General features: G+C 37.7%; 1 protein-coding gene across 4 annotated transcripts in view; it reads left to right on the top strand.

Annotated features, from left to right (window-relative positions):
* Window positions 1–14,025, top strand: part of C18H18orf25 (chromosome 18 C18orf25 homolog) — an 84,864-nt gene that overhangs the window by 54,108 nt on the left and 16,731 nt on the right. For 2 of the 4 annotated variants that reach the window (XM_029471786.1, XM_021150818.2), the window contains exon 3: window positions 10,076–10,243. The exons of the other annotated variants lie outside the window; for them this stretch is intronic. In XM_029471786.1, the coding sequence (XP_029327646.1) occupies window positions 10,076–10,243 (168 nt within the window). The remainder of the gene's footprint in view (window positions 1–10,075; window positions 10,244–14,025) is intronic. 4 annotated transcript variants of the gene reach the window in all.

Raw genomic sequence — 14,025 nt, 5'->3', positions numbered from 1 at the left:
TGCGGCCCGCCCGCAGTCCACAACACGAACGGTTCAACTGAGAATGGCAGTTTGAGCTGAAAAGAGAGGAAGCTAGACGGGGCGGAAGAAAGAATGGGGCCAAGACGATTCCATGTTCAAGGCCCACCTTTACTAATTTCAACATTCAGTTATAAAGGAAGGGGGAGGGATCCCAATTTCCTGCCAAGTAACTAGGGGTCCAGTAGCAGGACGAACACGTGTGTGTCTCCAAGCAGCAAAGCCGACAGGGTCCAGCAGTGGGTACAGCAGAACGAATGAGCAGGAAACTCCACCCTTGAGCAAGCAGGTTCAAGCAGGTGGGGGAAGGGAGACCACATGTTTTAAGTTTTATATCAATAGAAGGAGCATACCATTTTTAGGTAACTGACTGAATTTTAAATTAGTCAACAATCTTTCCTTGAAATTGAGAGATGTTTTCAAAAGAAATTTACGTTGTCTTTACTAGAAATTTTTGTGATTCTAGAATCACAATTTTATTAGAAGTAGACTTGTAGACATTAGAAAACACTGCTTTCATATCAGCATGTTACTGTGACTTTTCTAATGCATGCATATACTAATATGAGTTCTATTTTTCTCTCTGATAAAATATTTAACATATTAAGCATGACTGAAAATTACATTTATTTTTAAAATAAAAAGACCAATTCTTTTAGGACTAGCATGTAAGAAAATTATTGCTGGTATTGATTGCAGTGACTGGATATCGTCTCATTTTATTGTTGAGTTAGAGCTCTATAGATTGTTTTGTTTTGTTTCTTACTTTGTAGCCCTTGGCTAGTCTGGAACTCACTATGTAGACCAGGTTGGCCTTGAACTCACAGAGATCCACCTGCCTTTTCTTCCTGAATGTTGATTAAAGGCATGTGCCACCACCTTGGCTATCTATAAAACAAGGATAAAATTCAATGAATTGGGAGATTCAAGTAATAGTTGACACTGTAAAGTGATAGGTTGACGTTTTAAGTTCTTGAAGAGATGTTAAACACTTGTCATTTTGGGAAGTCTTTTTTGCAAAGTTTGGATAAAGATGTAGAAGTGAGTTTTGGTAGAAAGAGGAAACTGCATAACACTGATTTAATTCAAAGAATATATACTAAAGTATTAAGTTTATCTTAGAGTAAGACTTGGCATTATATAGTTTGAAGAGTTTAGCCTTAAGGGTAATTTTGCAGTGGAAACCTACAGAAATTTTGTTCTGATTTAATTTTCACACAGTGCCTTAAAAATAATACATTAATACTGTTTTAAGGATTATTGTTTTGAGAATAGATTTACTCTAATGATAGCATCATTTCCAGAATGCACAGATTCAAAATTCTTCCTTTAAAATAATTTGAGTTTGTACTGTAGACATTTAAAGAACTGGATTATTAAAATTGCCCCAGTGTAGCTGTTATGGAAGTGCCTGGTAGTCTACCATTCATTTCCTGTGACTTCCCGTAGTCGCAGAGCAGTTTAAAAACAGTGATGGAAACTGCATCCTTACTTGTACCCTGTAAAGGGTTAGTCCTGGCAGGAAGCATCTTTCAGCCCACAACACTAAGGCAGGCATTGCTCAAATGCTTTTATATGGGAGTGCCATCCTTTATCTGGATTGTTCTGTCTCTTAACATCTGTGCATAGGATTACCTTTTATCTATCGGTGGGTGTTTTCACTTGTGCTTTTTTTGTCATGGGATAGATAGAGAATTAGACACCCCCCCCCCCCCGACAGGGTCTCTCTCTGTATAGCCCTGGCTGTCCTGGAACTCACTTTGTAGACCAGGCTGGCCTCGAACTCAGAAATCCGCCTGCCTCTGCCTCCCAAGTGCTGGGNTATAGCCCTGGCTGTCCTGGAACTCACTTTGTAGACCAGGCTGGCCTCGAACTCAGAAATCCGCCTGCCTCTGCCTCCCAAGTGCTGGGATTAAGGTGTGCGCCACCATGCCTGGCAAGTTGAAGACTTATTGACAACATGTTTTTGCTCCCACTTAATAATATTACTGGCCAGTTTATTTCCTCACTGCATTGTGACATCTAAAGGACCATAACCCTCTCACTAAGTTTTAACAATTTCTGACAGTCTTTCTGTAGTCTGTTTTCTCCTTGGTATTTACTAGTTTAGCATTTTGAAATATTTTATACCAAATAATTTTAAGAGAATCTTAACTAGCAGATTAAAGTAATCTGGTTATTAGAGCCACTTATGAGACAGTAACAACTATATATATATTAAAATTGAGGTAACTTTAAAAGTTCAATTAAAATTTTAGTTTAGAATACATGAGAAATTAGAAGCTTAGGATTTAATATTTTGCATGAGTTTTTAATTTAAAAAAATTTTTATTTGTATTAGTGTTTCGCTCAAATGAATGCATGTGTGCCATGGAAAGTCTGTTGCCCTCTATGGTCAGAAGGCAGTGGGTCCCCTGGAACCTGAGTCTCAGATGATTGTTAGCCACTGTGTGAGTACTGGGGACGAGCAGCTGCTCCTGACTTTATAAGAACCATCTCTCCAGCCCCAGCATGACGTTTTCTTAAAATAACAAACTTACCTTAATTTTCTCTCTCCTTTCTTCCCTTCCTCCTTCCTTGTTTCCTCTCTTTCTTTGCTCATTTCTTTCTGCTTTGTTGTTTTTCCTGAGCAACAAAAAGGAGTCTGATCTCAGGGATGTGCCACATATACACATATATGCCTATCAGCTTAATCCTGAAGTCAGCAAAATTATATTTGATGAGTGGCTAGAGGCAAATTCCTGTGTTGTAGTCTATACTGGTAGAATGGATCCAAACCTTCATTAATGCAATACCCATTCCTTGCTTCCTAACATACAGGGAAGGTGGGTTGTTGGGGAGAAAATGGTCTGCTCACATATAAACTTAGATATGGTAGTTAGTTAAAATGGAGTGGGGAAAGACTTTTCTTTTAAGACAGTATCTTTAGACATAAATTATTGGTAACAGGCCAAATAAAAAAAATATAAGAGAGCTAGTCTGGCATGGTGTTACATGCCTTTAATCCTAGTACTTAGAAGACAGAGGCAAGTTGATTTTAAGCCAGCTTGTTCAAGGCCAGTGAGGGCTGCATAATGAGTTCCTGTCTTTAAAAGGCAAAACAAACAAACAAACAACCCCCCCCCCAAGACACAAATGAATTTATTTTGCTTACTGTCATGCAGGTTTTAAAAGAGGGCCTCTGGGTATAGGTTTTTCTCAGCTTATGAAAACAGTATGCAACTCAAACAAGTACACTGTCATTAGTGAAAAAGGTACATAGTATATCATTTTGTTCAACAAGGCATCTTAAATTGATATTACTGATAACTTTTTATTTTGTTAGTGACAAGGCCTCGTTGTGCCTTTGAACCTGTAATCCTGCCTTAGCGTTGCTCCATCTTGAGATTGCAGGCTTTGTCACCTTGCTCAGCTCTTATTGATAACTTTCTTCTTCTTTTTTTTCTTAATTTTTTAATTATTTTAAAGACAGGGTCTCCTATAATGCTGGTTGGCCTGCACTTACTGTGTAGCCAAGAATAATCTTGGACTCCTGGCTGCACCTGGAGTTCTGGGATTATAGTGTGCCATCACACCAGGTCTAAGTTTCATTTTTAGTATTGTAGTTGACTTTGCCTAATGGCAGTTACATTACAGTTATAGGAAAAATGGTATGCAGGTGTCTTGTTATCCTCATAAGTAGATAATAAAAACTAAAGGCAAATTGTTTTACCAAAAAGCAGTCTTCTAAAAGTATTATTATATTTTATTTAGTTTATACTTTGAAAATGGTTTAAATAATGCATGGGGGTGGTGAGATGGTTTTGTGTTAGAATGTATAGTATTAAACTATCAAATTTATTAAACTCATACAGTTATTAAATAAATTTTATTCTTTTAGGTTCGTCTCAAATCCTCTTCAAAAGTGGCATAGGTGCCTTTAATCATAGTATGCACAAGAAATGTATTGGTTTATCTAGAAGGTATATAAATTAATAAATGTAGATAGCATTGAAAATGACTTCATTTCTATGCTTTTGGAGGGAGTCTTAATTTCTGTTCTTACTTCCTTTGACATGGAGGAAAGTTAGAGTGAGCAGCAGGCTAGAGCACTAACACGGGGTAGATGGTCGGATTGCTGTCTGTAGTAGGTCACCACAGTCTTACAGATTTGTCATAAACAAAAGGGAATGGCTGCCACAAAATGTATAATTTTTATTAGAACTTTCAAGATTTGAGAAGAATGTTATTTAATTGCTGATTTTATTTTATTGCGTTCTTTATAATCTTTATACATCTGTGCATCTGGAGTGTAACTAATAGATCAAATAAAGAGTTTGAAAAAGAAATGTTTCTTGTTACTCTGTTGAGGACTCTTGTAATTTTAGTCATTTCCTATGGGCTAATTCATATCACATATTGACTATTCCTGAGTCAAGACATCTTCTTTCTGCAATAAAACTAGTAGTGTTATAATTTATTTATAGTTAGAAAAATTGATTTTACACAGTATTTTTAGGAGATTTTCAGGATTGGAATTGATGTACTGAAAGGAAGATAAAATGCCATTATAAACATAAAAGTCTGTCTACGTGCTGTACTGGTTACAAGTCGGGGTCTGGAAAGATAGCTTAGTGGTTGGGAGCATTGGCTTCCCAATTCAATTCCTAGCAACATACAGTAAGTAGTTCATGACATCTATACTGGAATCTGATGACCTGTCCTTTCTGTCCTCTTGTCATGTAGACATACATGCAGATAGGGCTTTCACATACATTAAATACATATATAAATCTTTTAAAAGAATCTGGGAGTATTTGAGAAAATGGAAAAATATAGACTGGGTCTGTTTAAAGAACTCAGTAAAATGTTGACTGAATGAATCTTTAGCAAGGAGCTAGACTGGGAGAGATGGTTAATCTAGTATGATGCTTGTGCTCGCTGGTCATGTGTAGTGTGTGTGCTTTAGTCCTCAAATGCTCTGTGCCTATGTGTTCCTTTAAGTATCTCTATAAATGACACTGCTTATCTTTCCCCTGGGTTCACTGAGTCAGCACCTTCTCTGGACAGACGCTGGCGCCTTACGCTGTCTTTTTCTTTTGATGAACCTTTCGGGCATTCTGAGTGTCTTGAAGCACCCTTTCCCTCTTTGCTCCTTTCAGAGTGACAAACGGAACTCTGTCATCCCTTACACACGACTTTTTTTCTGAACAAAATGACTTACTGTTTATCCGTGTGAGACAGTGTAATGCCAAAAACTATTTCCGTGGTTGGAACGTTATGAAGTTTAAATTTTTTAGTAACTGAGATGAGCAGAGAGGAAAGTTTAGAGCAGACTGTCTCCTTTTTATTTTAAAAGCACCATAATTCCTAACATAAAATGTAGTACATAAAATTTCGTTTCTGGTTAGCCCCATTTGACATTTTTTTATATTAAAATAGCTTTATAATGTTATTCAGAAGAAAATTATACTCACACAGCATTTTATACTTCAGGCTGCTTTGTTCAGAGACAACACTTCTTTGCTTTACTTTTGTTTTCTGTTGACATAATTCTTTTCTAAGAGTTCTTTCGCTACTTCCTTATTTATTCAAATGATTCTGGATTTGTGTTTTTTTCTTTGGTAATGAAAAAACAAGTATTCTCAAGCATTTTTTGCCACTTACAAATATAAATTTGTATTTTACTATTCTAGAATATAGTAAGATTAGTGTTTTTGAAAGTAGGTTCTTCTAAAATTCACTCTCTTTGTATCTTGAAGTCTGTCCTGTTCCTTTGGTTCTTGAAGCCTACACTTTGTTCCCTTGTTCGCCACTAGCAACACTATGGGAGTAACTTGTTTGAAAGTCTTCAGTAGAAATTACAATTTTTTTTATCTGCTACTAAAATTTCAAGACTCACTCTTAGAGTCAATTTCTTTAATATTTCTACCTAAGGAACTTAGGTTTTTCATCTGTGTTCTGAAAGAAGTGGGGTGGAGATAGATGCCTAGGCTAGACCCTGTCTTAAAATTTTAAAAAGGCTGTGAGTGTAGCTTAATGGTAGTTCCCAGCATCTTGAGACCAGTAGTAGAAGCATTCAAGAGGATAGGAAAGCAGCTGAACTGTGTAACTACCTTGTATAGTCATACAACGATAGACTTCTAGGTGCTAAATTTGAAAGGAGAATTCATTATGAATAAGCATATTAAAGAAATATTTTATTTTTGTTTTTTTTTGTATGATTTTGATTTTTTTCCATTAGAACACATTTGAAAAAGAAACTAATTTTATTAAACATTTAATATCAAACAGTGGAGAAGGTTGAAGATCAGAAAGATTTATTAGGAGTAGCAATAAGATTCATCAAGGTTTGTTTTTGAAAGTTAGAACCAGCCTGGGGGGCGGGGGCGGGTGGCAGCTCCCTTAGTAAAGCGCTTGCAGCACAAATACGAGGACCTGAGTTTAGTTCCAGGGAACAAAAGCCAGGTGATACTGTAAGTGTCTAATTTCAGTCCTCTAATTTTGGAGGACCCCTAGGGCTTGTTAGTTAGGCAGCATAGCCTACTTGGAGAGTTACAGGCCAGTGACAGTACTTGTTTCAAACCTACAACAAAAGGTGAATGATGCCTGAGAAATGACACTCAGGGTTGGTGCATTTGCATCTATGTACACAAGGTGTGTGTGTGTGTGTGTGTGCGCGTGCGTGTGTGTGCACACACGCACTCGAGAGCCTGTGTGTAGAGATTGATTGATTAGAACTTGTTCATATAGGAGCTTAGTGTAGACCTAGCACGGTGTATTGTGTGGCTGGAAATTAAACCAGAACTTTGTGCATGCTAGGCAGGTACTTGACAACTGAGCTATCTCCCTAGCTCTGGGTTGATGTTCTTACATAAAAGGTGGTTGGCAGACTTCTTGATTTAAAGACTTTTCTTGCTTTGTAATTGCAACAAGTTATAAGACAAAAGTATTTCTCTTAACTGGACATAGTGGTGCATGTCTATAATCCTAGCTGTCAGGGTCCTCCCCCAAAAGCAATTAGTGAGGGAAAGTCGCACGTGAATAAACTACATACTGATATTACTAACTAATTGTGTTCAGTTTACATGCATAAGGAGATACCTTTAATGTTTTATAGAAACTAACAAATTCATTCATTATGTGCTGATTTTGATGGGTGTGATTGGTTTCAGTAGACAGATGGGAGGATGTATTTTGAGTAGCCTTGTTTGTGGTATGGAATATGCTTATGCTAATAATTGAATCTTAAACCGTTAATGTTTCCATGCAGGCCTATTGAGGTGAATATTTTAATATTCTTGGAAGTTAAGACAATTTCTGAGTAGGAATTGAGTTGTTCAGACAGCATAGAGGAATAATCAAGAGGGCAGGAGGAGGGGTCCTCATTTACTCTGCTGTGGTGAACTGACAGTGTTCAACCTTGTTTTTATAAGAAAGCAGATAAAGGGTTAGAAAATGCCTCAGTGGATAAGGGTGCTTTTGCAAAGCCTGACCCGAGTTCGACCCTCAGAACCCACGTGACGGAAGGAGAAAACTGGTTCCTGCAAGTTGTCTTCTAACCTGTCCATGCAAATGTGTGCTCTCACATACTCCCATAGTAAATGTAATAAAATAGTTACATTCTGGGAAGCCAGAGAACCAATCTGTCACAAACTGTCACCATTAGTTAACTAATATCACATACTTTTAGAGACCATACCCTGGTGTCAGTGCCTTACAGTTACTCAGTCGTGGCTTCCTAATGATTGTGTCAGAGGATCTCGGAACACAAAACCCTTTTATTCTTTTTTTTTTTTTTTTGGTTTTTCGAGACAGGGTTTCTCTTTATAGCTCTGGCTGTCCTGGAGCTCACTTTGTAGACCAGGCTGGCCTTGAACTCAGAAATCCGCCTGCCTCTGCCTCCCGAGTGCTGGGATTAAAGGCGTGCGCCACCACGCCCGGCCACAAAACCCTTTTAACCGTGCTTTCTCACTGAAAGTCAAAGTTGGAAAAGTACTTTACTAAAATTTGTATAGTTCTAAGTTGTCATTGTCTGAATCCATTGGAAATGAAAACTGACAGTGAACATAGTTTAACTGTTAAGTATACTTAAGATATGAAAATATTGATGTCTTTGTTTATGATAAATACTAAATTTAAGCTAAGTTATAAGGTGTGCGGTTTGGAAATATGGAAGATACAAGAATGAAGCCAGATAACAAGTTTATGCTTGTATTTTCTACTGATGAAGACTTTCAGACAAGTTATTCCCATGGGTAGGTGATGTGACTCTGCATGTATACATACATTAATACTTATTTGCATGATTATACATGTAGGAGTAGTACAATTTTGACTTGACTGGTGACCTCTTCAGTTTGGGGGCAGAGGAGGGGAATACATGGATAAATGGCTCTGAATTGTTATTGGTTATATTAATTTTAGAGTAATCAGTAAATAAGTCATTGCAAACACCTGAAGAAACACAAAAAGCTCTTTCAAAAACAGAACCTGTGGTCACATAGTCAATATTGTACTTGGCCCCCTCACCCTCTGTACCTAAGTATTTGGGCGTCACCCACTATCACGATTCCATAATAATCATTTTGAACTCTGACGAAAATTCTATAGAAAGATGCACTTTTTTTTTTTTTTTAAAAGAAAAGAAAAAACTCAAACAAATTTTGCTGTTTTGAACTAAAATCCATTACCATCTTGTTAAATGTTATGGGCTTTGGTGAACTTGATCACCCTGTAAGGGAACTGGAAATTATTTTTAATAGTCAACCAAAATTGCCATGATCGTCAGAATTTCATATTGTGATGTGTCTGTCCTTTATAAAGTGGCATCTGACAACTCATTTGCTTTCTTATGTTTGATCACTTTTTATTTTTTTAAAAAAATGTTGGCACATAAAAATATGGGATAAATACCCCATGCGTATTTTGTGTTGTTCAGTGATGTTTATACAATGGATGTATGTATTGAAGCAATAAGCCTTCATTGTATGATATATTTTGATTCATTGATACATATATTCGTAGGCAAGAGTGTCATAATCATGTGTTTGATACTCATTTGTTGGATGATGTTAAAAATCTGAATGGAGAAACCAGTTTGCTTGCTCTCTCATCATAGCGAGCTATCGGATAGGATTCCATGTCCCCTCAGCTTGTTCTAAGATGGGGGAGAGGAATTTCCTGAAGCAACAGTGTTTCAGAATACTCTGCTACTGTGTTAAGGAAAGGGTGGTGGTATCACTTGAAAGCATGCGTTCACTTTATAAGCACGACTGCTGGGCTATTGCAGCATGAATTACTGTAGTAGAATTACTTTGGTACTCACCTGCAGTCAGTGATAGGATTTGGGGTTTGAAGCATGCTCTTATTTTTCCAAAAAGAGCTTTCTCAGCTTTCTTTAAAACCTACTCACAATGTTGCTGTCCTTTACTTGAGTGAGCTTATCTTTTTCAGGGAAAAGAAAATATAAACCTCCTTTCTCCCTTGTAGAATACCCAAAGCAAAGTCCTGAGAGTGGGTTTTGTGGAATTGTCTTTTTGTAGATGTTGTAAAGTATGTAACATCCCTGTTAGTGGATAAAGGGCCTCACTGGAGGTTAGTAAGTCAATGGACCAGAGGTCTCGTGCCAACTTTTACATGTGATTTTCCTCTCCAAGTCTACTAGGAGCTTTTAATATTAGCTACGGACAGATTCATTTTTCTAAAGCCATTAAGTTAGATTTCAACAGTCTACTGTGGTTTCCCCCATTTTCTTTGTGGAGTCATCACCTTTTCTAAATCTGTTGCTGTTTAGAAATAAATAAGTCAGTGTTACATTGTTCACTACGGTCTTGTCTTCTGTTTCTCATAGTCAGTACGACCCCTCTCCTCTTTCCAAAATGTGTCCCTCATCCTTGTAAACTTGGGTTATCTTTATTACTTCAGCATCATGTTCAGAACACTAGATGCGTAAAGTCAGCTCTAATCAGATGCAGTGATAGTTAAGGCAACTGGCATTTAGCGGCTCTTAATTAGTTGGAGAGGTATTTCTTACCCCACAAGCTAGATACAAGTATACATTTTTTTTCCTCCCTAGATGGACCTCCAGTTGTAGCTCATTATGATATGTCTGACACCAGCTCTGACCCAGAAGTGATAAATGTGGACAATTTATTGGCGGCTGCAGTAGTTCAAGAGCACAGTAATTCAGTAGGCGGCCAGAACACAGGAGCTACCTGGAGGACCAGCGAGCTTCTAGAGGCAGGTTGGTCTCCCCTCCCCCCTCTCTAACGACATATTGTGCATGAGTCCTACCAACCATTTCTTTTGGTAGTAGACCCTGCTGAGGAGAGCAGGCCATATACAACCAACTGTCATTGAACGGCTGTGACTGTCCAGGCTACCATGTGTAACAATTTGAGTAGCATGTCATTTTACTTCTTAATCAGAAGGAAGCAAATAAAAATATATAAATAAATGTAGGCAACAGTAAGTTCCAGGAGGTGTACTCTTGGAATAAAGATGCTTTTGTGAAAAGCAACCCAGATGGCTCCTTGGCCAGTTCTTTCCCTGCCTTACCTCTGGACAGCCGCCTTGCCACTTCTGAGGGGCTGCAGATGTCCTCTACGCATGCTTCTTCATCTGCGGGGCTGTCCCTCTTAACCTCTTCCCAGTAAGCTCGCTCTTGCCCTTTTAAAACCCTTCTTTCACTTTCTGCCTCAGTCATTTCAGGGAGTCTCCTTGTTTTGCATCCTATTACTTTAGGTCTCTGACATTCTGAAAGCCACACTTAGAGCCTCACTGCCTATCTGAAGACTTCCCAGCCAGCGGGCCTCCAGCTTCCCTTCCCTTCTTTCTCAAATACTCTGCTTTTATTTGAACTTTTTAAAGGGGTTAGATAAGTTTAAGATAAAAGGAAAAGAAACCTAAAAAAACTTTTTATTCAGTATATGTTTTCTTTGTTGCTTTCAAAGGATTATGTTCATCAGTTTAAAGCATTGGTTTGGTAGTTTAATCGTTAGCCAAAGTATTATTTTTATGGGAAGTTTTATAATATTCGTTTTCTGTATTAAAACAGTGCCAGTGGTCATTGTCCTGAATTCTTTCTTGCACTGTTGTCTTTGATGACCATTGAAGAAGAATGACCAGTGGTCATTGTTCTGAATTCTTTCTTGCACTGTCGTCTTTGATGACCATTGAAGAAGAATGACCCACTGCCCTTCTGATTAACTTTCTGGCTGCCAGGACATTAGATTTAGTTTTGGTCTTGAATCAGCTGTTTTTCTTCTGGAGTTTTATTTTTATGTGTATGAATACTTAATTTGCCCAAAAAGAGTCTTTTAAGGACTTATTAGTATTCCCTGTCAGTACTTGGAAAAGAAGTAATAGTTAAGATGAAAGATACTGGCCACATATATCCAAAGCTGTATTATTTAGTTTGTTCTATGTACTAGCCAGTTTGTTTTTATTCTTATGCACGGCTGAAGAAGTGATCTGTTCCATCTCACCCATCCCAGTTTTATTGTTTTGCTTTCCTAATTACGTCATTACATATAAACATCACATTACAACTACTCGGAAACATTGGGCCGTCTCTTGAGCCCAGGTGTTACTCCTTTTCTTTCCTTTTTTTCTTTTTAAAATTTGTATGGATGTTTTGCCTGCATGTTAGTCTGTGCAACATTTACATGCCTCGTGCCAAAAGATGGCATCAGGTTCCCTGGAACTGGTGTTACAGCTAATTGTGACCCACCATTTGGGTGCTGGGAATCAAACTTGGGTCCTCTGGAGAGGAACCAGTGCTGATAACCTCTGAGCCGTCTCTTTAGCCTATGTGATTTTCCCCCTATCTTTTTTGAGACAGGATTTCTCTAACAGCCTTGATTGACCTGGAACTCTCTTTGTAGAGACCAGGCTGGCCTTGAACTCAACAGAGATGCACCTGCCTCTGCCTCCCGAATGCGAAGACATGCATCACCACACCCAGCTTCCCATGTGATTCTTCATATAGAAAATTTTTGATCTACAGAAAACCTATCAGTTTCTGTCTAGGATAGTATTTACATTTCCAGATCTAGACATAATCATACCTAATGTGCCTTGAGGAATGTATTCTAGAACCTCTGGATTATAAAACAAAACCAGAAACGCCATAGGGGCTGTGCCAGTCATCCCAGCATTTGGTAGGTCAAAATAAGAAAGTCACTCGAAGTTTAAGGCCAGTGTAGTGTACAGAGTAAATTCATGTAAACTTGGCCCAGAGTGAGATTCTGCTTGACAGAAATCCAGGTCTGTAGGAAAGAACAAATCCCTGGTATAAAATGGAATAATATTTGCATGTAATTTACACACATCTTTTTGCTTTCAGTTGTCCTTGGATTACTAACAAGCCCTCATTGTTGTATTGTCTGTTCTTTGGGGGATGCTGGCAAAAAGACGGCATGTTTAGTTCAAGTGCAGTTTTTCTCCCTCAGTATTTTCCATTCGTAGTTGGTGGAAATTCCGAATGTGGAGTCTTGGCTATGGAGGGTTCACTGTAAATTTTGCCTTGTTTATTTAAAACATGATTGTTATGTGCCTGTCACCATCCCTTTTAACAAGTAAAGCATGCTGACAGTGTGAGGGGACCCAAGTGGCTTCAGCTCTGCTACTTCCGTTCCCCTCAAAGCTGCCCTAAAATTTGTGTTTAATGTTGGCATTTCTGTATATTTCTTTATGTACTTAATTTAATTTGTTAATTAGTTATTAGTTCACACACCTGCTTTAGAATTGTTACCAATTTGCAGACAGTCATTTGAAGTTTATTTTCTTAGTTAAACATTTCACGGGCTTTGTGTTTGCTAAACGTGGGTCTGGCTTGTTGTTTGTTTTCACTGCTGTTTAGTATTTTTTTTTAATTTATTTTTTTATTAGGTATTTTCCTCGTTTACATTTTCAATGCTATCCCAAAAGTCCCCCATACCTACCCCCCCAATCCCCGCTGTTTAGTATTTTATTGAGTATTTCACAACTTACTCTCTTACTGAAAATTTAGAGTTCTGTTTTAAATGATTCTGTTGTTAACATTTTTCACATGCGTATAATTTATTTAAATTATAATACACACAGTATGTGTGCATGTTGGGTCATAAATTATTTTAGGTCAGTCTTTGGATACAGTTACTGCTAATCAGTAGCTCCCATAACATTTTCTTGTGAAGCTATTTATAGTCTCTTAAAGTCATTTTTCCCTAGATCTGTCAATGTAGCTATGTGAATAATAAATAAAATTGAGTGTTATGTTTTATAGTAGGAATCCATTGTATGGATCTAAATATTATGAGTCATGATAAAATATTAATAGAAGTCATGATTTTCGGTTTAGTTTTGGCACTTTCTCTGTTTTTACTTTTGAATGTAAGTTAAATGTTCTGTGGAAATCTGGTGTCCCTGTTTCACAGATAAAGAAAATTCTAGTTAATTGAACAGACTGTTCATATGTTCACTTTAATAATAGACTCTCAGCTCAAGTCCACAACCTGGATGTATTTAGGGTCATGTGAGTAGCCGTTGGTGACAGAGTAGCTAGCCTCCTTCTCAAAGCAATAAGATGATGTTCCTGTATTAAATAGTACTCCAAAATAAATAAGCAAGCAAGCAAATAAATACATAAATATTGGGCAGACGCAAGCAGAGTTCTGTAAGTTTGAGGTCAACCTGGTCTACAAAGTGATTTCCAGGATAGCCAGGGATGTTACAAAGAGAAAACCTGTCTGGAAAAGCCTAGACAAACAAATAAGTAAGTAAGTAAGTAAGTAAATAAATACATAGTCAGCACTTAATGTCTTTAGTTTTGACCTAGTCAGAAGAGTTGAGTGACAGGCAGATTTTAAAAACTAATTTGAAATCAGGGCAAACACTGGTCAGCAAGAGATCTACATGTTTAACTTTTCCCGAGTGTATAAGCTGATTTTGACCAGTAGTCACCGAGTGAGTCCATAGGTCTGTTATTAAAGCCTCAGTTTTCTCTGTGTAGAAACTAGCGTCTGCCTCGCTGCGGGTTACTGT

Source organism: Mus caroli, chromosome 18 (genome assembly GCF_900094665.2).
Source record: "Mus caroli chromosome 18, CAROLI_EIJ_v1.1, whole genome shotgun sequence".
NCBI lineage: Eukaryota > Metazoa > Chordata > Mammalia > Rodentia > Muridae > Mus > Mus caroli.
This window is presented reverse-complemented; position numbering and strand designations above follow the sequence as displayed.